Source organism: Phyllostomus hastatus, unplaced genomic scaffold (genome assembly GCF_019186645.2).
Source record: "Phyllostomus hastatus isolate PE091 unplaced genomic scaffold, TTU_PhHast_1.1 phas_contig_98, whole genome shotgun sequence".
Taxonomy (NCBI): domain Eukaryota; kingdom Metazoa; phylum Chordata; class Mammalia; order Chiroptera; family Phyllostomidae; genus Phyllostomus; species Phyllostomus hastatus.
The window spans coordinates 5589827-5614723 of record NW_025333999.1 but is presented as its reverse complement, the minus strand read 5'-3'; the positions used below and the strand labels follow the sequence as shown (position 1 = coordinate 5614723).

Here is a 24897-nt window from a genome sequence, read left to right as displayed (position 1 = left end):
GAATAGTGCTGCAGTTGAGTAACTATGCTCTAGAATTTGGTCCTCACCCATCTGAGGTTATCTTTCGAATTTCTAGAGAGCCAGGGAGCCATCTCTGAAGTCATCATCTCCCTGAGCCTCAGTTTCCATATTGGGAAAATAGGAACCAGAATCTCTGTGCTGCTGTTGGCAGAATTAAGAGTTGGATATAAAAGTGTCTATCACAGAAGGTGCTCAATAAGGGGTAGAGCTGCAGAGGGATCTGCTTGTGCAAACCCCCCTTCAGGGCCTGGTTTCACACCTCCATATCTTTCAAGGCTTGGCTGGAGCCCAGCTGTGTCTTCCGAGGAAGCCTGTAGGAACCCTCGAGCCCTAAAGCTTGCACTGGTCATTCCTCATTCTGTTCCCACCACTTCTTGCACCAGCTCTGTTGCTGAACTGACTACGAACTCAACTCCATTATTCGTGTGTGTTGGAGGGTGGGGCTACTAGAATGTCCCTCCTCCAGGCCATGAGGGTTCATCTCTATCCCCTGGAACCAACCCCCAGCACAATCAGCTCTTGCTTAACTGAACGCTGGGCCCACCCAAGACACACAACTTCAAGGAGATGAGAGGGAAGGATCAAGTTAAAAAGCCCCTGTTGGGGACGGTGAATGCATCATACAGCCAAACCAAAAGGGGAGATTCCCACGTCCCGTATGCTTCTTTGAGTCATAGGCCTGAACCTGAGGGAGGGTCTCACCCAGCAATTTCCAACCACAGGATGCAGCTAGAGCTTTGGGAACAGATGTGATGTGCAAAGCACATTATGCACCACAACTTTCCATTTGGAACACGAAAGTGCAGCAAAAAATCATTTTTGGATGTATGTTGTAGAATGGAAAGCTAATCCAAACTGCAGCAGGGAGGGGATCACCAGTTGGGGAGCTACATAAAATCCAAGGGGGCTGTGTGCTGGAGACACCGAGACTATCAAGAAGGGTTGGGTTTCAAAGTTGAAAATGCTGATTGAGGTCAATCCATTCATTTTGCAGGTGAAAACAGACAAAGAGACTTGAAGGAGGTCAGAATCCCCAACACAGGCCCCTCTAAGAGAGCCTACCTGGCCGTACTTCAGGTGCCAGGGAGGAGAAAACAGCCAGGCCATGCAGCCAGAAGATTCTGGTCCTGCTTATTGGCAAGCCTACGCTCAATGTCTGCAGAAGGCATACTGTGGCTCTGACTGAATGTCCTGGAACCACCTTCCATTAGAGCCAGAAAATTCTGGAAGTGAACGGGGTGGCTCTCTCTCTGTGGCCCTCTTTACAGTCAAGGTACCCAGATTCATTTCCTGTATGAGCTATAAACCCAGGCTCCCCAGCCCTCTGGCAGATCCCAGACAAGGTTCCCCACAGTTGGGAAAGAAGAGAAATTAATGCTGATCAAAACTGCTCCATGCAAGGACCTCACCAGAACCTGGCCTATCAGATGGTGGAACAACTTTCCAACGGCCCATGTCACCTCCCACTGCTCCTGGATACCTTAAGAGCCTAGAGACTGCTAGATCAGAACATAATTCAGCAAGGTAGGAGCTCAGACCCTCCAACTGGAAGGCACAATGTCCCCACCAACTACCACCTCGGACAAAGAGTGCAGGAGAGGCTTTCCCTTAAAGACCCTTGGCTTACAGGCCCACAGTAGAGAAGGCAGAGCACACCGGCTGCCTCTGGGGCTGAGCTCACAGACGCTGGAGGACATATTTCCTGTGTCATTTTACCCATTTAAGTCCAAGGATGCAACTTTGAGGAGGTGGTGACAGCCTAGCACACGCCGGTGCCTGAACATACACTCCCTCCCCTCTGAAACCCAGTTCCGGTCCCAAGGAGGGCCCAGAGCCTGCTCCCTTGCTCCTTGGGACCCCCAGGCTCCAGGCAGCCAGGTCCTAGCAGGAGAGTGGAGTGGTTTTCCAGTCCGGAATTCTGGAATCCCGGCCCAGAGGGCGCTGGGATTCCACCCACGGTCAACCAGTGGCTGGGGGGTGAAATCGGGAAGATGAATCAAGAAAGGCAGCCCCCACCCCCACCTCCCGAATCTCCGTGAGCTGCATCCCAACATCTGAATAGGGCTGCTACAGTACCTTTCTTCTGTCCCCTCCTCCTCAGGTCCACCCCCGGCATGCCCTCAGTTCTTGCCATGCTTTCTACCCTCTGTTTGCCCCCTTACATCCCCCATTTTCTCCTTCTCAGTCCGGCGGGTCACCACACCAGTGGGTTCAGAACCTCTCGCATTTACGAACACTCACTGAGTCCCAGGCGCCGCCCTGCCTCAGGCACCATTCCTCCGCGATTCAACCGTGGGCAAACGCCCCCAGGCTGTCCTGCACCCCTTCCCCTGATCGCACCCAGGCTGTCCCGCCCCCACTGGCCTAGCCCCTCTCCCCTAGCCTGGGCCTCTCAACATCGCCTCCTTGTCTCTGCCCCTCCCAGACCCGTTTCCTGCGACCCCTCAACTACCACTTAGCCACGTCCTCTTCAGAGAAGCTGCTCAAAGCCACAAGACCTACCTCCCCGCCCGCCCGCAAACTCCCTCACAAGGCCTATCCCATTAACTTTCTCTTGCTTCTTCCCTCTTGCACGCCGTCTCCTGCAACCCCTCCACGATCCCCCAAGCTCGTTCCCGCCCCTCGACCCCTGCCTTCATACACCTCCATTACCCCTCAGCTCCATCCCCTTACACGGCAATCCGCCGACGATCGAACCCCCACCCGCGGTCGTAAGCACTCACCTGGGCCTCGGCTGCTGTGCGCCGCCGGTCCCGGGCCGGGTCCCCGGCCAACCCGCCCCTCTGCCCGGCAATCCTCAGGCCGCTCCGCGGGGCCTCTCCACCCCGCCGCTCCCGCCGCTCGCGCCGCTCCCCTGCGCGCTCCCGCTTCCGGGTTGCTGGGGGCGGGGCCTGGGCGTGACGCCAGCGCGCCACAGGGCGGGGCGCCATGAAACCCCCGCCCCCCCACCGGCCGCGCCCCCGCACGCTCTGGTTTCCGGGAGCGGGCCTGGGCGTGGCTCCAGATCGCCACAAGGCCGGAGCGCCAGGAAGCCCCGCCCCCAGACAGGGCCCGGGCCACCGCCCCCGGCACTGGTGGGCGAAACCAAGTGTGAGGGGAGAGTCGAGAGGCACGCGCGCTGGGATCGCCCGCTCCGTCTGCACTACTCTCTCTGCGTCCCGCGGCCACCCCTCCTGCGGCGCCGCAATATGGCCCTGCCCGGGGCTAGGGAACCCAAGGAGCCAGCCTTTGAGTTGAAGGCGGGAAAATGGCGGATTCTTCGGGACGCGGCTCTGGGTGAGTTGGGACGCCGCTGGTTTGGATTTTGTGGGTGCTGGCGGGAAGGCAATGGTCAACGGCTGGGGGCAGCAACGTTGGGAAACAGGGGGCCCTCGGAGTGAGTCCTGACCTGACCCCTCTAGGTACCACCAAGGATGGGCTGGCTCTGGGAGGCCCCTGGGGTGGACCTCTGAGGCCCGCCAGTTCGAGTCCCTGGTTCGCTGCTTTGATCGACTTTATGCCTCGCTTCCATTGCTGCGAAACCAGGCTGAAAACATCGCCGCTCAGCTTATAGGCCTCACGTCACCCTTCAAAGGGCTTAAAACCTGCCTGACTCTGAAGTGTGATCTGTCGCTGTTAGAATAACCATTTTGCGGTGGACAGGTGCTGGGCTACTAAAATATCTCCTTTAATTTTCCCACCCTTCTTATTTGCTCCTCATTTGCAGATAAGGTAATTGGAGGCTTAGGAAAGGAAGGTTATTGGTCCAGAGTCACACAGCAGGAACTAGAAAGACGTCGGACACTTACCCGGTGCCAGGCGTGATTACAAGGCTGTGTTTTGTCTTATTTGTTCATTCGGCCAATGTTTATTGTACCAATGAGAATGAAAATTAAATAGGCCCCTGAAGTCACTTGTGTTTCCTCTACAGCCCTTTGCCCTGTGAGATTATATGAGCTTTTCTAGAGATACAGTAGAAAGTGGTACCTGAGGCGGCACAGGTTTAGTGACCCACAACTCCAACCCTAGGTCCCTGCAGGTTAGATTTGAGCTCATTTTGTTCCGCTCCATCCTTGCTCTGTCCCTTTCCAGCATTGAGACTCACTGGGGGTGACCTGTTTAAGTGTCAGGTCCTTGTCTGGAAAATAGGGATAAAGCAGGTTAACAGACAGGTATTTGTAAGGTCATAGGTGGCTCCCACCATGGCCTGGGTCTCACTTTGGGGTCCTCTGTGCCAGCTACACAGGAGGTGGCTACAGTGAGCTGAGCAAGGTGACCACCACTACTGTTGACTAGTGGAGCTTGTGACTGGCAGGAGTCAAAGCGCCCAGGCCCCTCAGCCTGCTCCTCCTGCATGGCTGGTCTCCCCTTCCTGGCGCCCTCTCCTCATCCCATTCGCCCAGACTAGAAACTGGTGGGCATTCCAGACTCCCACACCCCGCAGCTGACTTGTCTGGAGCTCCTACCTCACTGTCCCCTCACCTGTTATGTCAGGCTTTGTTCGTTCTTTGTTCAAATTCAGTGCAAATGCACAGGACATAAAATTGAACATTGTAAAGCAGGCAACTCCATGGCATGAAGACATTCACGGTGTGGTGCAACCACCACCCCTGTTCCAGAACATTTTCTTCAGCCCAGAAGGAAACCCTGTACCCATTGGCGTTCACGCCCATTCTTCATCCACCCCAGCCTGCTCCTGGCCACCATCAGTCATCTTCCTGTCTATGGGTTTACCTGTTCGGGATGTTTCATATCAATGGAATCAGACATGTGGCCTTTTGTGTCTGGCTCCTTTCGCTCAGTATCATGTTTTGAGGTTCCTTGTTTTAGCCTGCATTAGTACTTCACTCCTTTTTAGGGCCAAATAATATTAAGTCTTTGTTATTTTTTTCCTTTTTTTAAAATTGAGATATAATTGACGTATAATGTTGCATCAGTTTTAGGTGTATAACACAATGATTTAATATTTCAGTATAAGTCCAGTTAATATCCACCACCATAACGTTCTTAAGATGAGAACTGTTAAAATCTGCTCTCTTGGCAACTTTCAAATATGCAATACATTATTATCACATACAGACACTATGTTTTACATCACATTCCAACACTTATGTATAACTGGAAGTTTGCACCTTTTGACCCCCTTCACTCCTTTTGTGCCCCCCCCCATCTACTCTATTAGGGTGGTTACCCTTCTATTCTCTGTATCTATGAGTTCAATGTTTTGTTTTGTAGATTCCACATATAAGTGAGGTCATACAGTATTTGTTTTTCTCATTTTGACTTACCTTAGCATAGTGCCTTGTACAAAACTATATACATATATTTAATCTTATTTATTTTATTTTTAGAGAGGGGTCAGGGGAGAAAGAGAGGGAGAGAAACATCAATGTGTGGTTGCCTCTTGAGCATCCCCTACTGGGGACCTGGGCCATAACCCAGGCATGCACCCTGACTGGGAATCAAACCAGGGACTCTTTGGTTCGAAGACCAGCACTCCATCCACTGAGCCACACCAACTAGGACTCTAAAATTATATTTTTAATTCTTTCATCCATTGAGGGACACCTAGGTTGTTTCCATGTCTTGGCTATTGTAAACAATGCTGCAATGAACATGGGGTGCAGATATCCTTTAGAGTTAGTGTTTTCATTTGTTTTGGAATAAATAACCAGAAGTTGGATTGCTGGATCATATGGTAGTTCTATTTTTAGTTTTTTGAGGAACCTTCATACTGTTTTCTGCAGTGGCTGCACCAATTTACTTTTCCACCAAGGGTTGCAACTTCTCCACATCCTCTACCAGCTCTCATTACTTCTTGTCTTTTTCATAGTAGCTGTTCTAACAGGTGTGCGGCGATGCCATGTTGTTTATGGTAGGAGTTCAGCAGCAGCCTTCCAGGTTCTCTGTGTCTTCAGTTACATGCCCCTGATCATCATGCCAGGGACTCTCAACTATAACAGTGCAGACAGCTAGAGCTGGATCTGTGATGGGGGCTGTACTATGCCTTACGGGGTGTTGAGCAGCAGCTCTGTCCATGACCCATTATGCCAATAGCATCCCCCTCTGTTGTGACAGTCAGTGATGTCTTCAAATATTGCCAAATGTCTCATAGGGGGCAAAATTACCCTTGAATGAGCATTCCTAAATTTTTGGTATGACTAATGCTGCTGTGGACTGACTGTGCCCCCACACACCCAAATCTGTATGTTGAAACCCTAAGCCCCCATGTGGTTGTATTTGCAGATGTAGCCTCTATGGTAGTGATTAAGGTTCAACGAGATAAGGGTGGGGCGCTGATCCCCAAGGACTGGTGTCTTTATAAGAAGAAATACCAGAGAGCTCGCTTACATGTCCTGACTCTCTCCCTTTCCCTCCTTACCTCCTTCTCTCTCTGCTTTTCCCATTGGCCACTTACTTTGTCTGCACCTTGATCTTGGACCTCCAGCCTCCAGAACTGTGAGAAATAAATGCCTGCTCTTGAAGCCTCCCAGTCCCTTAGTTTATGATGGAAGCTTGAGCAGATGAATACCCAGGCACTGCAGCACAGTGAGGGGCAGGCCTGGCCCCTGGCCTAGGACCGTAGATCCTGTCTTCTGCCCGGCTGCCAGTGGTCTCCGTGAAACACGGCTCTGACTGTGTTCCTTTCCTAGGACCCATGGACCCCCTTTTTTGTACGGCTGGCGAGCTGAGAATGGTTTGTGCATTCTTAAATGATTGTTAAAAAATGTCAATAGAAGAAGTGTGTTTTGGACACATGAAAATTGTATGAAATCCAAATGTTGCTGTGTATAAAGTTTTATTGGGACACAGCCACATCCTTTTCTTTCTACATCATCCGTGACTGCTTCATGCTCTGATGGCAAGGTTGAGCAGTTTTGACTGTGAGCACGTGGCCCACAGAGCTGAAAATATTTACTGTCTGGCCCTTTACAGAGAAAGGTTGACAACCCCTGGGATATAGGACCAGGTCCGAGCCTGTAAGTTGGGCGCTCAGATTGCCAGCCTGGCGTGGCATGCATGCCTCTGGATCCCACACCCCGCCCATGTTCTCTAGCTAAGCCATAGGGCTGATCAGTTCCTGTTTCCATGTCACGCTCCTCTGCCCTCTCTCATGCCCTTGGTCTTGCTGATCCCTGCCTTAGTATGTCCTTCCCTGTGTGCCTGAGCCAAAGGTGCTTTATTGCTCGCCTCTCCCCACCCCTTTACCTGTCCAGGGTGCCCTCACACTTGTCCAACAGGAAAACACTGCTCTTCTCTCTCTGGAGGGAGCCCCGTCCCTCTCTTACCGGTATCCCCAGCAAACCGCAGGCACCTGACCACCCGCCGAGTTAATGAACCTGTGGCTTAAATTGAGATCTTTGAGGCTGAGCAAAAATGCTCACTCTTCTTGCTGTGGACCCTTCTCAGTTCAGGTGTGGGGCTGCTGTGTGTCACCTCAGGTGACAGGGCTTCATGTCTGTCTTCCTGCCTAGGTGCCCAGCTTCACAGAGATCAGAAGCCTGGGCATCTCCTGGGCTTCCCTAAGCTTCTTGTCAACTATACTAACAAGGGCCCCTCTCTCTTTTAGGAAGCCTTCTGTGGGTGGTCCCAGCACTCCTGCTGGTGCTAAACTGAAAGGCAGACGAACACAAGGTGAGTCAACTTAGAATCTACCTCATGACCCCATGAAGTGAAAAGTGATTCTGTTTTCCAGTAAATGCCTTTGGGGAGGAAAAAACCAGCGCAGATGATTTTTTCACCCTGTCTGGTCCTGGCCTTGACCCTAGGTACACCCCTCCCTGATTCTCTGAGCCCACTTCCCCTGTATGCACGGTTCTTCCCGGCCTGATGCATGCTCATGGTGACCACTGCCTGCATGCCCTGCACCAGGTTCTCTGTTAACTGCGGGTGTGCAAATGCTGGTGTGAAGATATGGTTGAAATCAGTCTTTCTCATCCAAACTGTCGAGCTGTGTGACGTTGACTATGTCACTCTCCCTGGGTCTCCTTAGTAAAAAGGAAGACCCTGAGCTCCAGAGACATCTAGAAAAAGTGCAGAATCATGCATTTGATACATTATTGAGCACCTACTCCCTGCAGAGTGGTGGAATGGAGCAGCAAGCTAGACAGATACAGTTGCTGCCCTCAGGGAGCTGGCTGTCTGGGACACAGGTGGTACCACAAGTGGCACAATGAGGGGAGAAGTAAGCAGACCCAGGTGCGGAGGGTGATGACAGATGCTGTGGATAAAACAGCAGGATGGAGGTAGCTTCTCAGTCCAGGGGAGGTGCTGGGCTGAGCAGAGCTGGGAAGGGGGCAGGTGTGGCAGCAGCCTGCTGGTTGGAGAACAGTGGGGGTGGGGTCATGGTCACAGGAATAGAGTGAGTGAGCCAGGCGAGGAGGTGAAGGAGGTGACTAGGTCAGAGGGATGCCCTGGTTGTGCTGGACCTGTTGCCTGGAGGTGCTCAGGCTTCCCCAGCTGGTAGACCTGCAAGACCACCTACTGTCAGCCACTGGAGTGGCAGCCAGCCTGCAGGGCACAGGATGTTTCAAGGGGAGGGGGCCATGCGAGCGAGCACAGTGTCCGGTGCTGCTGATGGCTTGGGACGAGGACCGAGTGTGACTAATGGACTTTGGAACATGGAGGTCTTGGTGGTCTTGGTGAAATGAGTTTTCTTCTGTGGCTGGTAGGTGTGAGAGCCAGGGTGGGGAGTGGGCTCAAAGGAAGAGGGAGGAGAGGAGGAGAAGCCAGCCTTGTAAAGGGAAGCAGGGAGGTGGGCTGAGCCCCAGAGGAGCAGCAGTGGTTTGGGGGTGGGGAGGAGAGGAGTGGCCAGGGCAGTTTCCTTATGGGGCTGGGCTAGGCTCTTAACAACAAGAGTGGGAGTTCTCTTCTCCCAGGAGCAGTGGGTACCTCCACATGGTGGGGCCAGTGCGCTGCCTTAAGGTTGGGAGGTGGCTGGTTGCCAAGGAAGGAGGGTGTCCTGGGGCCACTGTTGTCTTCCCAGTAAAGTAGGAGATGGTGCCCAGCTGATCAGAGGGATGGACAGTATGAGGGAGGGTCTCGGAGAGGGGTTGGGGGACAGAACAGAGGGCTGTGGGTGATCAACTAGGGCTACAGTGAGAGCCCCTGGAGGCTAGGAGGACAGGTGGAATCTCCTCCGTCCATGTTCAAGGCACAGGTATGGAAGGGGACCTGAGGCTGTGCTGTCACAAGGGAAATGCCAAGTCTGAGAAGGGCCTTGGTGCTGAGCATGTCCAGAGGAGTGTTCCTAAGCTAGGAGAGGTGGGGTGGGGGTGTGTTAAAGGCCGTACCATGCATGTGGGAAGGAGCAGTTGGGGTCATGACCATGGGAGTGAGCTGGGGAGAGACAAGGCTGCAAACAGATGGCCCTCTATGGAAGGTCTGTCCTCCTTTCCCTATCTCACCCCTGAGACCCCCCCACTCCCACCCCCGTGCTCTTGTGACCTCTGTGGCTCTTCCCCAAGCCCAGGAACTTGTATATGGTAGGTATCCCACAAATGTTCTTAACAGACAGCAGGTGTCCCATACATACTCAAGGGTCCTGAAGGACAGGATCTGAGAGGTGTAAGGGAGGGCCACTGGCACCCTGCTCTGGGGGAGGTGGTGTGGGTCCCTGGCACACAGTGGGTCTTCACACACCACTGTTGTTGTTTTGTTATAAACCAACACTGTGTCCCCACAGGTGGAAAAGTGGTTGAATCCCGATACCTACAGTATGAGAAGAAAACCACCAAAAAGGTAACACATAACGTTTGAAACAGTTCTGAAGGGAATTACAGTGAATTTAGAATTCTGAGACAAGTCATTTGAGCCAGGCACAGCCTGATTCCAAGGGCAGTATTTTGGGGGTTTTGCCTTGTTGCCTTAGAGATCATTGTGCCCTTCATGCTGAGTCCTGTGTCTCTGCTGTGAGTAGCCAGTTGCTTTGAAGATTGCTTTTGCAAAGCCATGATCTCATTGAAACCTAAAATTGTTCTGCTTCTCAACCCCGCCCCCCACCCCACCAACTCCTTTTCTGGAAGCAGTTCTGGTGAGTGCCCACCACGCGCAGTCCCTGGCATTGGCTGGTATTAAAAAAAATACCTGCAGGGCTCTGTCCAGTGTGTGGCTCAGCGGGTTGGGCGTTGTCCTGCAAAACAAAAGTTCACTGGTTCGATTCCTGGTTTCATTCCTGGTCAGAGCACATGCTTAGTCAGGGTGCATACAAGAGGCAACCAGTCAATGTTTCTCTCTTACACTGATGCTTCTCTCCCTCTCTTTCTTGCTCCCTTCCCCTCTCTCAAAATAAATAAATAAAATCTTTAAAAAAAAACCCTTCAGGGTTTTAGAGCACAACTATGGGGAAAATGATGGGCTTGAATCACACAGTAGTAGACGAAGAGATTCGTAAACTGCCTGTAGTCACACCATGAAAATTATGAAGTCATTGAAAATGACGGCACAAAACACTTAGTAATATGAGAATGAACTTTGTGTGATGTGTAATGAAAACAGTTGCTATGTTGCCCAATTATATATTTTGATTCTGTGTGTATGTACTGAGAATGTGTTGAGTTGAAGGTCGTGTTATCCCTCTTTTTTCCAAACCATTGTTTATGGTAAAACTTAGATAAATAATCGTTTCCACTATCTATCTTTTTTACTCTGGATAGAGTGAATGGTGGATTCTTAAAAATTTGACTTAAGATCCAGCATGAAGAAAAAGAAGCTGTTTGATATACCTCTTGGAGTAATTTTTTAAAAATATTTTATTTATTTATTTTTAGAGAGGTAAGGGAGGGAGATAGAGAGAGAGAGAGAAACATCAATGTATGGTTGCTAGGGGTTATAGCCTGCAACCCAAGCATGTACCCTGGCTGGAAATCGAACCTGCGACACTTTGGTTCGCAGCCCACGCTCAATCCACTAACTACGCCAGCCAGGGCTGGAGTAATTTTTTTAATGGACTTTATTTTTTAGAGCAGTTTTAGGTTCACAGCAGCAACATTGAGCAGAAGGTACAGAAATTTCCCACGTTCTCCTCCCCCACACACATGCGTAGCCCCCCAACTATCAATGTCCTGCACCAAAGTGGTGCGTATTTATAATTGATGAGCCTACGTTGACACGTCATCACCCGGAATCCATGTTTTACAGCATTGAAGTGATTTTCAACAAAGGATCACAGTCCACACACTTCATCATTTTAATGTTGCCTTGAGAACTTGGTTACAGCGCCCCCGTGTGTCTACATGCTGTATATAGTGTGTTAGATCTTTAAGAACTTCCCAGTTTTCTTTTTTTGCATCTTTGAAATTAAGGTCAAGTCCTCACTTCGTGTTGTCAGTAGATTCTTGGAACTGTGGTGAAGCCATGGGTAACAAAACCAGTTTTACCAGAGGCTGACTGGTGTAAACGAGAGTAAAGTTCCTATGATGTCTTATCAACTGTATGTGAAACAGTATTATCCAGGACCTGCTGTATAATGTGCATAAAGTAAGCGATACTCTTTGCAGCATCCAGTTCCGCAGGTTTTCACAAATGCATCCAATCACAGACTCACCACAATCAAAATGCAGAAGGATCTGTCGCCTTCCAAAATCTCCTGGTGCCACCCTGATGGAGCCGGCCCCTCCCCTCCCCAAGCAACCCTGATCTGTTTTCTGTCCCTATAGCTTTGCCTTTCCCAGAAGGTCATTTAAAAAGTGTCGCATAGGCCTTGGCTGGAGGGGCTCAGTGGATTGAGTGCCGGCCTGTGAACCAAAGGGTCGCTGGTTTGATTCCCAGTCAGGACACATGCCTGGGCACTGGTTGTGGGCCAGATCCCCATTTGGGGGTGTGAGAGAGGCAACAGATAGATGTATCTCTCACACAACAGTGTTTCTGTCCCTTCCTTTCTCCTTCCCTTCCTCTTTCTAAAAATAAATAAGTACAATCTTTAAAAAGTGTCACACAGGATGCAGCCTTCTATATCTGCCTTTCGTGTGAAGAGTGCACTGGAGGTCCCTCCCTGTCATTGCCGTCACAGTCAGTGTTGTTTCCTCCCTATGGCTAAGGAACATCCCCCTGTGTGGGTGGGCTGCAGTGTGCTCAGCCGGTGAAGGACGTTTGGTTTGTTTTCCGTATTTAATGATTTTGAATAAAGCCACATTAAACATCTCTGTGCAGGATTCTGTGTGCTCACGGTATCGTTTCTCCCGGTCTCCCAGGAGGGAAATCACTGAGTGATCGTGTAAGCCAGGTGTGTGGCTCTGAGAAACGGTCCAATTGTTACCCAAAGTGACTGTACCTTTTTACGTTCCCACCAGCCCCCGGGAGTCCCAGTCAGTACTTTGAGGAGTGAAGCCGTTCCAGGGGGTGTGAAGTGGTATCTCATTGTGGTTTTAGTTGCATTTCCATAACAACATGATATTGAGCATCTTTTCATGCTCTTATTGTCCATTCTTACATTTGCGGTAATGTGTCCATTCAAATTTGGCCCATTTTTTAATTTCTGTTTTCTTGAAAGATTTTATTTATTTATTTTAGAGAGAAAGAAGAGAAGGAGAAAGAGATGGAGAAAAACCTCAATTAGGAGAGAAACATTGATCATTTGCCTTTCACGCATCTTCAGTTGGGAACCTGGCCCACTACCCAGGCATGTGCCCTGACTGGGAACTGAACCAGTGATCTTTCGGCCTGTTTGCAGGATGATGCCCAACCAACTGAGCCACAATGGTCAGGGCAGCCCATTTTTTAGTTGGATTGTTTATTTTCTCATGGAGTTTTGAGAGCTCTTTCTATATTTTGGATACCAACCCTGTATAGTGATTTGCAAATATTTTCTCCCACCGTGTGGCTTGTCTTTTGTAGTTTCATTTTCGTAAGTGTCTTAGGAGGAACAGAAATTCTTGATTTTGATGAAGACCAGTTTATCGATTTCTGCTTTTATGGATTGTACCCTTGGTGTCCTATCTAAGAAATATTTGCGTAACCCAAGGTGGAAAAGATTTTCTCCCATATTTTCTTCTAGGAGTTTTGTAGTTTTAGGTTTTATGTTAAGGTCCATGATTCATTCTCTAATCAATTTTTATATCTGGCGCAGTGATGGAGTTGAAGTGTATGGATGTTCTCTTGTTCCAGTACCATTTGTCGAAATGCCTTTCCTTTCCCATTGTGTCGTCTCATCACCTCCGTCAGAAACTGATTGCTCGTATACGTGTGCATCACTTCTGGATTCTGTTCTTTTCCGTCGTTCTACCTGTCTGTCCTGAGGCCAGTTCCATGCTGCCGAGGTTATCTTTAGCTTTGTAGCAAGTCTTGAAATTCTGGTGGTGTGAATTCTGCTTTGTTCTTTTCCAAAACGGACTCTCCAAATTCCTTTGCCTTTCCATGTAAATTTTAGGCTTAGCTTGCCATTCTCCACAAGATCTGTAGCTGGGATTGATTGTATTGAATCTATGTGTCAGATTAGGGAGGACAACATCTTAAAGACACCAAGTCTTTGAATCCATGAACATGGTGTACCCCTCCATTAATTTCGTCTTCTTGGATTTCTTTCAACAGTGTTTGTGGTTTCCAGTAAACAAACCTTCCTGTGTTTAGTTAGGGTTACAGCTAAGTATTTTTTTTTTTAGTTCTACCATACATGGTACTGTCTTTTAATTTCAATTTTCAAAGTTGTTTATTACTGGAAATATAGTTGATTTTGAAAAATATTGACCCTCTTATTTTGAAACCTTGCTAAACTTATTAATTTAGTAGCACTTTAACATGTTTTAGAGTTTTCTGCATAAAGAATCACATCTCAAAGAAGAGCATTTTATTTCTTTCTTTACTACCTGTTTGCCTTTTATTGCTTATTTAGACCCCCAGCACAAGGTCGATAGAGTGGTGTCTGTGCTTGAAATGGTCTCATTCTTAACAGGGTTTTCTTTCTTTCTTTCTTTCTTTCTTTCTTTCTTTCTTTCTTTCTTTCTTTCTTTCCATTATTATATTATAATGGCTTGCTAGCTCTGTGTGTTGATTGCCTTTTTGTACATTTTGAAGATTAATACCTAATACCTGTACAGAAACTTTGTTTTTCCTGATGACCAAAGTAATACACAGTCTGTCTATAAAACTGCTACATGCTACAAAGTACACAGGAAATCAGTCATCTGTCATCGGTCATGGCAGAGGTAATCACTGGGAAACACTTGGGTGGTTTCCTGTGGCCTACGTTCTATGAGGGTATCCTTTTTGACGAAATTAGTCTGTCCTGTACATGTGCCACTAAATGTCAGAACTGCTTAAGCCTGCGCCTTACCTCAAAGTACGAGCAGGGGCAAACCTTCTAGGTGGCGAGGGAGCCCCGTCTTATGAAGGGGAGGCATCTGGCCCCCTGAGTGTCGTGTGTTCCCTAACAGGCTCCAGCGGCAGGCGCCCTGAAGCCCAGCGGGAAGAAACCTGAAGGCGGAAGGAAACCCAACCCACTCCAGAAGAGCAAAGGTGTGTAATGATGGAGGGAGGGTGTAAGACAGCTGTGGGGCTCAGGAAGTGAGGAGCCTGGTAGTGAGTTATGTCTTCAAGTACCTGAAGTAGAAAGCCCTTTTTTTCTTCCTGGGAAGCATCAGAAGCAAGAGCTGGGCCAAGTGTTTCAGGGTACAGACAGATCTGGGGCGTGTGGGGAGCTGAAAGGTGGTGGCAGGACCCGGGGGAGGTCACTTCCTTCTGGGGTGGTCCCAGAGAAGAGCCAGGTTGCCATCATGGCTCTTCACTGTGGCACCAGTTCCTTGATCGTGTGACTGTTTCCCACCAGAGCGTCGGGTCCAGGACCAGAAAAGGTGCGGGGCCTCACCCTCCTGCCCCTCACTGTCTGGGTTGGGTCTTCCTCGTAATGGTCTGCCTCTATCGTTCTTCTAAAAGTTGTCACCAAAGTGATGCGAAAAGCTTTTGTTTTTCCTGATTATAGATGTGGCATGTGTTCATTATAAAAAATGAGAAATGCAGACCAGGAAGGGAAGCTCCCTCACAATCTGCCACTCAGGCCATCACTGTCAGTGGGTTTGGTGTTCAGGTCTAGTCCGTGTGTTCCTCTACACGTCTGGGAGGCCCCGCCCCCGCGCTCTGTACCAGCTGGTCCAGCACCCTGCCGTGCCCGCCTCTGCAGCAGGATTGGGCAGCTCTTCTTTTGCATGTGAGCAATTCACAAAGAGCAGAAGTGTTTCCTGGCCCTCACCCCTTTGTTCAAAATGACGATGGGGTTGAGTCTCATAAAAACAAATTAAATATGTTCTCCTACAACATAGATTTCCTACTTTATTGTTCAGATCAAGGGTCAGCAAATCTTTTTTGAGCCAGATGGTAAATATATTAATTAGGCTTTGCAGGGCAGACACTCTCTGTCACGAAGCCTCAACTGTCATTTGCAGCATGAAAGCAGCCACAGACGTGCATACTCAAATGGACATGTCTATGTCCCAATAAAACTTTATTAATGAACATGGGAAGTAGATTGGGTTTGGCCTGCAAGCTGTAATTATGCTGATACTGGTTTAGATGTTTGTCAGAATTTGCATATTCTCGACCTAGGCATGACTGAGAAGCAGACACAACCTTCTAGTGTTTCTAACACTGCACAGTTAGTTGAGTACCATGTATAAAGCTGAGAAAACTGGCGTGGACCGAGGGGTCAGACACTGGGCCTGCCACATTGTAAAGCCAGGTTCTCACCTGGGGGCAAGGCTAACCCTCAGGGGAGACTGGGCAGTGTCTGGAGGCATTTTTGGTTGTCCTGAATGAGGACAGAGATATTCTACTCGCATGTGACAGGCAGAAGCCAGGGGTGCTGTTCAACACCCTGGAGCGCACAGGGCGGCTCACCACAAAGAATGATCCCGCCCCAGATGTCAGTAGTGCCGGGGCTGAGGAGCCAGAATCCAAGCATAACCATGACTTAGGACTGCTTTTTGAGTTCCATCATATGGCTTTATAGGAAATTACATTTTTTTAATGTATTGATTTTAGAGAGAGAGAGAGGCGGAAGGGAGAGAAAGAAACATTACTTTGTTGTTTCATTTATTTATGCATTTATTGGTTGATTCTTGTAAGTGCCCTGACTGGGAATTGAACCTGCAACTTTGGCATACTGGGTTGATGCTCTGTCCAGCTGAGCTACCTGGCTAGGGCCAGGAAATTACTTGCAGATGACAAAACTTAATCTGTTTACACTTAACCTGTGTAAAAGCCTTAACAATAAAAAAAATGACCACCTCCCACCTCAGGTTCCCAGCTCCTCACCCGGGAGGTAGCTGCTCTTGATAGGTTTCTGTCTACCTAGAATTATATAAAAGTTTTAACACAACGGCACCATGCCCAACACATTATTGTGACTTTGCTCTTTTTACTTCCATACATTCGTTTTCACAGCTGTGCAGTCGCTCATGAGCTCATTTTCTGTGTCATCCCTAACGTGATGGTGCACTTGACACACTGGCTGCTCAGTTTGCAGCCCTTTGGAGCCCTGGCTTAGTCAGAGGATGCAGTACAGCAGCGCCTGTCTTACGTGGTGTAAGGCACACTTTCACACTTAAAATAGAGGCTAAAAGATGGAGGGAATTACCAGGGAGGGTGAACGGTCCAGAAGCTACTGGAGAAAGAGGAAAAAGCGCCGAGGGCATAATGAGTATGTGTCATGTATTAGACTCACATTGTGAACACGGCAGCTTTTGTTGAACTAAGTAGAAAGACTTACTTGCGTGTTGGGGTCATAAAGACTGCTTCTCTTGTCTAATTTTTAAGATATATTCAAGTTGATGTCTGGGAGTTTCCAAAGGTTTTTCTGCCTTCTCTACTACCTAGCAAGAAGCTTAGTTTTGGAAGCAAATGTTATTGTCCAAAAAGGTTGCCTGCTTCCGGCTTAGGGGTGGAGCGGAGCGTGGCAGGGACTGTGTTGACATCCGGGGTTCTCGTTGGCTCACAGAGAGCAGTGGCGTCCTCGGCAAAGGTGACCTGCAGTCCACGCTGCTGGAAGGGCACGGCGCTGCCCCACCGGACCTGGATCTCTCCGCCATTAACGGTACATCCCTCGTGGCACCCCGTTTCCCCAGTAGGGGGGTTGCAGTGCCTCTCAGCAAGCTCACCTTAAAAATGCTTTCCTTGATCTTAGACAAGAGTGTGATCAGAAAGACTCTACAATTAGAAAAAACACTGTCAAAGAAAACCGAGTCGACGTCACTTTCCACCTCGCAGAAAAAGAACCTGGTGAGTATCTGACATGAGAGGGGAGCTGCTCGTGGGTTGGATGAATCTGATTTAGTTCCTGCCCTGTGCCCACTGCCACGTGGAGCCTGGGGCTCCAAGAATGTGCCTTTTAGGGTAAAAGAAAACCAACACACATTCTCAGGTCATTTGTAGAGCTTGCATTGACAAGTACATGTACAGGAGTAGATAGATAAAAGTGCAGGAGCACGTGAGAGATGGGATCGGGACCTTGTTGTGGCGCCATGCTAGGGAAAGCGCCAGGCCAGCCCTGTCCCCTTCAAGAAGATATCTGGGCTGTGGTCTTACTGGGGTGGGAGGTTCAAGTCCTGATTCCAGAGTGGCACCGAGTGGGCGGGAGCCCTCCTGCGGGCCCTTGACCGCCCAGCCCCTGGAAGGGGGCCAGCCCATCCTCTTCCTTCTCACAGAGTGCCCAAAAGACTAAATAAGGTGCTAGAACCAGCAGGTTGTTATCAGTAGTGAATTTCCAAATGACCGAACTGAATCAAGAAAGTGTGTGTGGGTTGGGATTCTGTCCCTCTCACGGGAGAGCTGCATTTATACCAGTTCATGGGGAAACCAAAGTATCTTTCCCTTCCCCTAAAGGATCTCTCTGAGTCGATGGAAAGGATGGAATCCCAGACGTTACTCCTGACTCTACTGAGTGTACAGGTGAGCACGGAACTGCGATCCTGGGTGACGTGGGTGGAAGGGCTGCCCCTGTCAGCCAAGAGATGGAGTCCCCTCCAGCCTGAGCTCTCGTTCTGAACTTCACAGATAGAGAACAGTGTCGCCGCGTTTGAAGAAAAGGCAGAAAGGGATTTGTTAACGATGTGCCAGGAGAAGGAGAGGCTCCAGAAAAAGGCCCATGAGCTGAAGCGCAAAATTCTCCTCTGTCAGAGGAAGCGGGAGCTGGCAGATGTCCTCGATGCTCAGGTCAGCTGTGGCCACAGTCTCTGAGCTGCGTGTCACAGCGGGGTTGCGTGGTGATTGTCGGAGGGATCATTGACAGTGGCTGTCGTTCCTCACCTGGCTCTGAGTCCATGCTCAGCCCTCGACACCACCGGGTGTTGGTAGGTGACAGTTTATAAGAGGATCAGCCTATGGTGTTAAGTACCAGCCAGCAAGAGGGACCTGTCCCTTTGGCGCATACACACACACGTTCGTCAAGCACCTACAGTTTGTGCTCAGTGACATGGAGACATGCTTCAACCTGCCCAGGGGGCCAGGGTGCAGGTGGAGGCACAGTCTTGGAGCCACATAGTCAGTGATGGGGCACAGTCATCCGTGCCAAGGAAGGTCAGGGAGCAACTCCTTGGAACCTAGAAAGGCTGATCAGGGGGTGTACCTTCTCACCCCCTGTGTGTGGGCTGCTGTAACAAAGGCCCACAGCCTGGGCGGCTTGCACAGCTGAGGCTAGGAGTCCAAGATCAAGGCATTGGCAGAGTTTGTTCTTTCCTGGGGCCGTGAGGGAACGACGTGTCCCGGGTCTCTCTCCTTGGCTTGTAGATGGCTGTCTTCTCCCTGTGTCTCTTCACTTGGCGTTCTCCTGGAGTGCATGCTCGTCCCCAGACCCCCGCTTTTGTAGGGACACCTGGCGTATCAGTTGGGGCCCACTCTAATGGCCTCCCCTTGACTCAGCTCCCTCTGCAAAGAGCCCGTGTCCAGAACCGGTCACATTCTGAGTTGCTGGTGGTTTAGAGGAATCACGAGGTTAGCGGGGCACAGTTCAGCCTTTGATGCTCCATGCGTGCCTGTGTCCTTGCATTTAGCCAGGCTGTGGGCTGCGAACAGGGCTCCTGTCCTTGTGGTGTGGAAGGAGAAAAAATGACAAGTAACGAATCCTTATAATGCCCCGTGAGGATCCAATACAGTGATTGAGGAAAAGGGGGTTGGTGGGGACGGCCTTGAGGTGGGGCAGGCATTTCAGCCCAGAGCTCAAAAGCAGGAGCACTTAACCTCCTTGGTCCACTGTGATTCCAGTTGAGGACCGCCCCTGGAATGTGCTGGAGGGTGGATGCGTGTTCACGGCAAGGAGGGCGGCCAGGAGCAAGGGCAGAGCCACTGCCCCCGCTGAACCTCTTGGAGGGTTCCCTAGGAGGTCCCAAAAGAACAGCCTGTGTCCTAACCTCACGTGTGCCACCGTGAGACCTCTAGGCGGCCACTGGAGGGTCTCGTCTCACAGGCCCCTCTATCCCCGCCTGCAGATCGAGATGCTCAGCCCCTACGAGGCTGTGGCTGAGCGCTTTAAGGAGCAGTACAAGACATTCGCGACGGCCCTGGACACCACGAGGCACAAATTGCCCGTGAGATCGGTTCACCTGGATGGAGATGAGAAGCAGTTCTTAGGTAGGAAAAGGGGCATCTGCCGGGCAAGGATCAGGAGGAACCGCCAGTGGGTGTTGGCACTTCCTGCGTGCTGGCACCGTTATCCCTTCCTGTGATCCTCACAAACCTGTAGGTAGATGGCACGTCCTCCTTCAAGTGGCAGAGGATGCAGTGTGCTGGCAAGACTGCAGTTTGTCCAGGGTGGTGCCCCAAGTAAGGACTGTGCTGGGATTGGAACCTGGGTCTGGTTTCCTGTTGATTTCCATTGTAGAGCCTCCCCACCCTGCTGAAGGGCATTCTTGGGGAGTGGCCTGCAATCCCCCAGCCTTGGTGGGGGGCTCTACAATGGTGCATTGTTGGCTAGGCAGTGGTGGGGCTGCACACCTCCACCCTGTGCTGCCTTCTGCACAGAGCGGAGGGGTCCCTTTCCTGCAAGGGTCCCACCTGATCCTTCCCTTGAAGAAATTGGCACGTGTGAAAAGTGCTGTGCTTGATCCTACAATTCTCTTTAGAAGAGCGATCTTACCAAAGCAAGTTTTCAGCTGCCCCAGTTTGGTGATTTCTAAGCAGAACTCTCTTGAGTCTCTAAATATGTTTTGCTTGAGGCTGATGTAGTAAAACTTTGCCACCTAAAATCGGGGGGACATTACCTCCAGAGCTTTGCACAGATGCAGTTCAGAGTCACAGAGGGCGTTGCTGTGTTAATCTCAGACAGAGACTGAAAAAAACATTGTAATGGCTTTATTGAGATGTAACTCAGATGCTATGCAGTTTGCCCACTTAAAGCATACAGTTCGTTGTTTTTAGTATATTCGTAGGGATGTGCAGCTATTACTACAATCTAGTTTTAGGACATTTTTGTTTCCCCCAAAAGAAACTCAGTATCTATTGACTGTCACTTCCCATCACCATCTTGGGCTCATCCCTGAGCAACAGCTAATTTAACTTAAAATCAAGCCTTTTCAGAAATAGTGTGTCTGTCACGGAGTCTTGGCTAGTGAGCCTTGCTGCACGAACACCTGTGTCGGGGTCTCCAGTGTGTAGCTACCGCAGCCTCTGGAACATCTATAACTCTTGGCCCCGTCTCGGAGAAGTCCCTTAGACAGTCGCCAGGAGTTGGGATTAGGGAGGAAGTGTATGAGCTTTCTGTGGCTGCTGTAACAAAGTTCCACAAACTAAGTAGCTTAAAAAACAGAAAGTCTTTCCCTCCCAGCTCAAGGAGCCTGAAGTCCAAAATTAAGGTGTGGGCACGTTTGGTTCCTTCTGGAGGCCCCGAGGGAGAGTCCGCCCAGGCTCCTCCCCCGGCCTCTGGTGCGGGTGCCCAGCCTTGGCCTCCTTGAGCTCCTCTGGATCTAAACTTCGCTCTCCTTGGAAGGGCGCCCATTACTGGAATGGGCCCCACCCTGTGACCTCATTCTCACTCAGTTACATCTGTGAAGACCTCGTTTCCAGCAAGGCCATAGTCACGGGTGATTGTGGTTAGGACCTGAATGTGTCTTTTAGGAGGGCACAATTCAGACCACATCAGGGGGAAAGAGGATGTGTGTTTTTACGAACCCTTATAAGGTTCCCAAAATGTTCTAATGTGTTGTTGCCATGTGTGTGCGTGCGGAGCAGGCAGCCAGGACACGAGCCAGGAGTGAGACGCTGGTTTTCCTTGAGCGAGTGGGACGCAGCGCAGGTGTAGGTGGCACTCCACTGGGATGGGAGGTGCAGAGATACTGGAAGGAAGGGAACCACAGGATTCTTTTTATTTTTTAAAGATTTTATTTATTTTTAGAGAGAGGGGAAGGGAGGAGAAAGAGAGGGAGAGAAACATCAATCCGTTGCCTCTCACATGCACCCCAAATGGGGATGGGCCCATAACCCAGGCATGTGCCCTGACTGGGAATCGAACCCTTGACCTTGTACCTTGCAAGACGACATTCAAGAAGCTGAGCCATGCCAGTCAGGGCAGCCAGGGGATTCTTTTTAAATTACTTGCAGCACAGGCTGTCTCCGCCTTTTGCATTTGTTTCTGTTGGGGACACTGGAGTGGCATTCCAGGTGTGTTCTGATGACTGCCTGGTCGGTGGACACGCCTGACCCAGGTCCCAGGCCACCGTGGTCTCAAGCAAAGGGGCACAGAAGTGGTATCAGCACACGGATGTCCTCCTCAGGACTTCGTGCCTTTGGGCTCTTCGTAACACGAGAGTATGCCCACTAAATAAGGAAGATCTAGTCAGCCACTAGCTCAGGCATGGGTTGCTTGGGGCACCTTGAAGCTGTGGCTGATGACCCCTCCCCATACCCCCAGATGATTTGCAGCGGGAATTGACAACCACACGCCATCTGCTGGGAGAACTTGGGGTCTGCGGTTCAGAAGAAAATGGGAAGGTGTTAGACTTGCTGGGTGAACTCAAGGAAATGACCCAAAAGAAGGATCTGGAGCTCCGAAGGTATTTCAGAAAAGACTTGAACAAAAAGATAGGGGGGAGAAGGACTATACATTATTTAAAAAAATAAACTGGGTTTCTTGTAGGTAAGAAGTAAAGGAAAAGAGAGGTCCCGGCAGGCAGCAGCAGGCCGTGGGCAGCTGCACTGGGCAGAGAACGGGCAGTTCTGGCATTTGCAGTGTTTGAGGGTCCGCAAGGCAGAAAGAGCGGGGTGGGTGCGGTGGTGGTAGAAAGCCTTCAGGCCGGCTGAGGCCCCGAGGGAGTTCCCCAACAGCCCGGATAGAAGGGGTGTGATAGCATAACCCCTCGTTCACTCCCTCAGAGCAACTCAGCACCTCACTCGCCCTTGGGCTGGTCTGTTGGTGTTTTAAATGTGTTCCAGGGTAAGGGCTTGGGGCAGTGTTTTTGGGACTCCATACTGAAGTGTAAGTACGGACGGAAAAGGTACAGGTTGCCGCGGTACAGCTTAGAGGGTTTCACCAACGCGCACCCTCGGGGAACCAGCCCCAGGCCCACTGCAGCCCCCAGCCAGCCCCCCAGAGCCACCCCAGCTTCCTTCTCTCGCTCTCCTCTGGGGGGTTCTGACCATGGGGCTTTCTTCCTCATCTTCCAAAAAGAATCTGGTTTTCTCCTTTACAATGCTGAACACACTTCTTGAGATGCCTAGAATATTTGAAAGGCACTCATGAAAAATACCTGCCGCCACTGCGGAGTTACCGTCTGTGTGTGCCCCAGGAGGAAATCGGGACACACCACAGCGGTCCAGGTGGCCAGAGTCACGGGTGTGAGTGGTTAGACACGCTCTGTTAGTGCCCGTTTCCGTACCTCCGTGTACTTCGAGGGCGGGTGGGGTGCTGTCCTGTTCACGGCTCTGTCCCTCGTCCTGACTTGCACTAGTGCTCCCTACATATTTCTTGAACAAAAGCATCTTTTCTTTCATGCCACCTGGTCCTGTTCTTAAGGGCTTCCTCCTTTGGTTCTGTTCAGACCGAGCTGAGTGACTTGTGCTTTCCCACGAGTACCTGGGAGGAACCAGCCTGAGCCCACTGCCCCCACCCTGCCAGCGTGGAGAAGGCAGAGGCACTCGGGCTTCGTCTGGCCCTCGGACACAGAGGGCAGAAACGTGTCAACCCTTCTGTTCCTCCCACAGGAGCTTTGCGCAGGTGCTGGAACTCTCCGCTGGAGCGAGTAAGGAGGCAGCCTTAGTCAACCAGGAGGTCTGGGAAGAGGCCCAGGGCCCCGCGTCCCTCTGCCGCTGGTATTTCACTGAGCCAGGCCCCCGGGCGGAAACTCAGGGAGAGGCCAGCAGCCCGCCCCTCTCGGGCTGACGCGCCATGCGCCGTGCGCACCGTGAATCCACTCGCAGGCTGTGTCCCCAGCCCAGGTGGGGCCCTTCTGCAAACTGCCGGAAGAAAGCACATTCTGCACCCCCTGTCCAGGGCTCGTCTGTGCCGGAGTGGCATGGATGCGGCATTCGGGAGACTTAAGCACTTTAGTCACTTAAGCTGTATAGCTATTTTTGTCTGAGAATCTCATCTGATATTTAAAAAATAAAACGTTTGGAATGGAGCCTTGGTTTCTGTGTGTGGGGAGAGCAGAAGGCATGTGTTGTCGCGTTCTTCCTGACAGCTGGTTCTGAGCCTCAGGACCTCTGAGACCTGAGGAGCACTGCACTTTCAGGATGAGTCCTGCCCTTCGGCCACAGGGCTCTTTTGCCTAATACCCGACAGCAAGTTAGGGGTTGGTCTTCAAATGGAAATTCTACATTCGGCCAGCGTCCCAGTAGTGGTTGCAGGAAGGTCCCTGCAGGCTTTCGCCATTGCCGCAGTCTGCACCCCACGCTGGGCTGTGCCACAGGGCATCTGCCTTGCCTGCTCTTCAGCTCCTGTGTGTGCTGCGTGGGCTCCAGCAGCCCTCCTGGTTCCCATGGACATGGACGGGACTTTGGCCTCACCACCCTGGGGAGGGGGAGTGCTTGACCCGAGATGCAAGACCCACCCCCAGCATGCACTCTGGGAAGAGAGACATATTCCCTTTAAAACCTGTTCAAACAGGCTCACTTTCACTGTAATCCCACCAACCCTTACACTCCCGATGGGGGCTTCCTGGGCACTGCGTCTGCAGGTTGGGTGTTTACAGTTGCAGGTAGTGGAAGCAGTCCCCAGTTGGACACAATAGCCATTCCCAGAAATCATGCAGGTCAAGGAGACACAGGCTCTTCCCATCAGGGGGCTTAAACCTTGCAGTTTCCATCCGTGATTCCAAGTCCACTGAAGCCCTTGTGGGGGATCCCCGTGGAGCTCTTGGGTTAGCGTCTCAGCAAATTCACTCCCTGACCTGTTCCTCCCCCCACCCCATTTGTGTGCAAAAACCTTTGGGTCTGTAGAAGGGGACACCCCAGGGACCTTGGTCCTTTTGTCAGTCATCTTAATTAACTGATTAACAGATTAGTGCCAGTTCTCTGTAATCAGTGCCTTCTAGCTTTAAAATTTTCCTGAGACGGGTGAAAATGGAGAACGTGTTTGGGGTCCTGGAGTGTTCGGGGACCAGCACTGGTCCCCCTTTCTCCTGCCCCACTGACCCCCCCACAGGCTGCACTCAGACCCCGGCTGCGTCCCCGTCCCGGCACAGTGCCTGGCGTGCTTCAGTGAGGCAGGGGCTCCAGAGCGCTGCGGAGGGAGCAGATGGTATGTCGCATACACTTGTGCTGGGAACTGCAAACTATTTAAGGAACAACTCGGCATTGTGAACATGAATCGTGTGGAAAGATTGCCATGACTTTTAAAAATGAAAATAGGTCAAAATGTGCAGGGTATGGAACAACCTGTGTTAAAATTTCTAAAGACCTGGAAAGCTAAAAATGACTCTGGGGGGAAGGGGCCAGGGGACCCTGAGGTGGGTGGAATGCTTGCTTGTTATTGTTGCATTTTGC

At 50.7% G+C, this 24897-nt stretch overlaps 2 protein-coding genes across 11 annotated transcripts in view; one reads left to right on the top strand and one right to left on the bottom strand.

Moving 5' to 3' along the window:
* The window catches only part of MYO9B (myosin IXB), an 82564-nt gene extending 79669 nt beyond the window's left edge, over nt 1-2895 (bottom strand). For all 10 annotated transcript variants that reach the window (XM_045853657.1, XM_045853660.1, XM_045853663.1 and 7 more), the window contains exon 1: nt 2745-2895. The gene's annotated coding sequence lies outside the window, so the exon portion shown is untranslated. The remainder of the gene's footprint in view (nt 1-2744) is intronic.
* A 216-nt stretch (nt 2896-3111) lies between these two features.
* On the top strand, nt 3112-23528 carry HAUS8 (HAUS augmin like complex subunit 8). Its single transcript, XM_045853161.1, has 11 exons — nt 3112-3297; nt 7571-7635; nt 9686-9741; nt 14370-14451; nt 16925-17020; nt 17111-17205; nt 17809-17874; nt 17980-18138; nt 19410-19551; nt 21827-21968; nt 23116-23528. Exons 1-11 carry the CDS (start codon nt 3269-3271, stop codon nt 23291-23293), a joined length of 1110 nt encoding a protein of 369 aa, XP_045709117.1. The 5' UTR covers nt 3112-3268; the 3' UTR covers nt 23294-23528.
* The last annotated feature ends 1369 nt before the right edge of the window (nt 23529-24897 follow it).

Bases quoted from the DNA above. Each gene is read 5' to 3' on its own strand.
- HAUS8 (XM_045853161.1), top strand. From the start codon at position 3,269: ATGGCGGATTCTTCGGGACGCGGCTCTGG. The intron at 3,298-7,570 runs GTGAGTTGGGAC...TCTCTCTTTTAG, and splicing joins TCTTCGGGACGCGGCTCTGG to GAAGCCTTCTGTGGGTGGTC. The intron at 21,969-23,115 runs GTATTTCAGAAA...TTCCTCCCACAG, and splicing joins AAGGATCTGGAGCTCCGAAG to GAGCTTTGCGCAGGTGCTGG.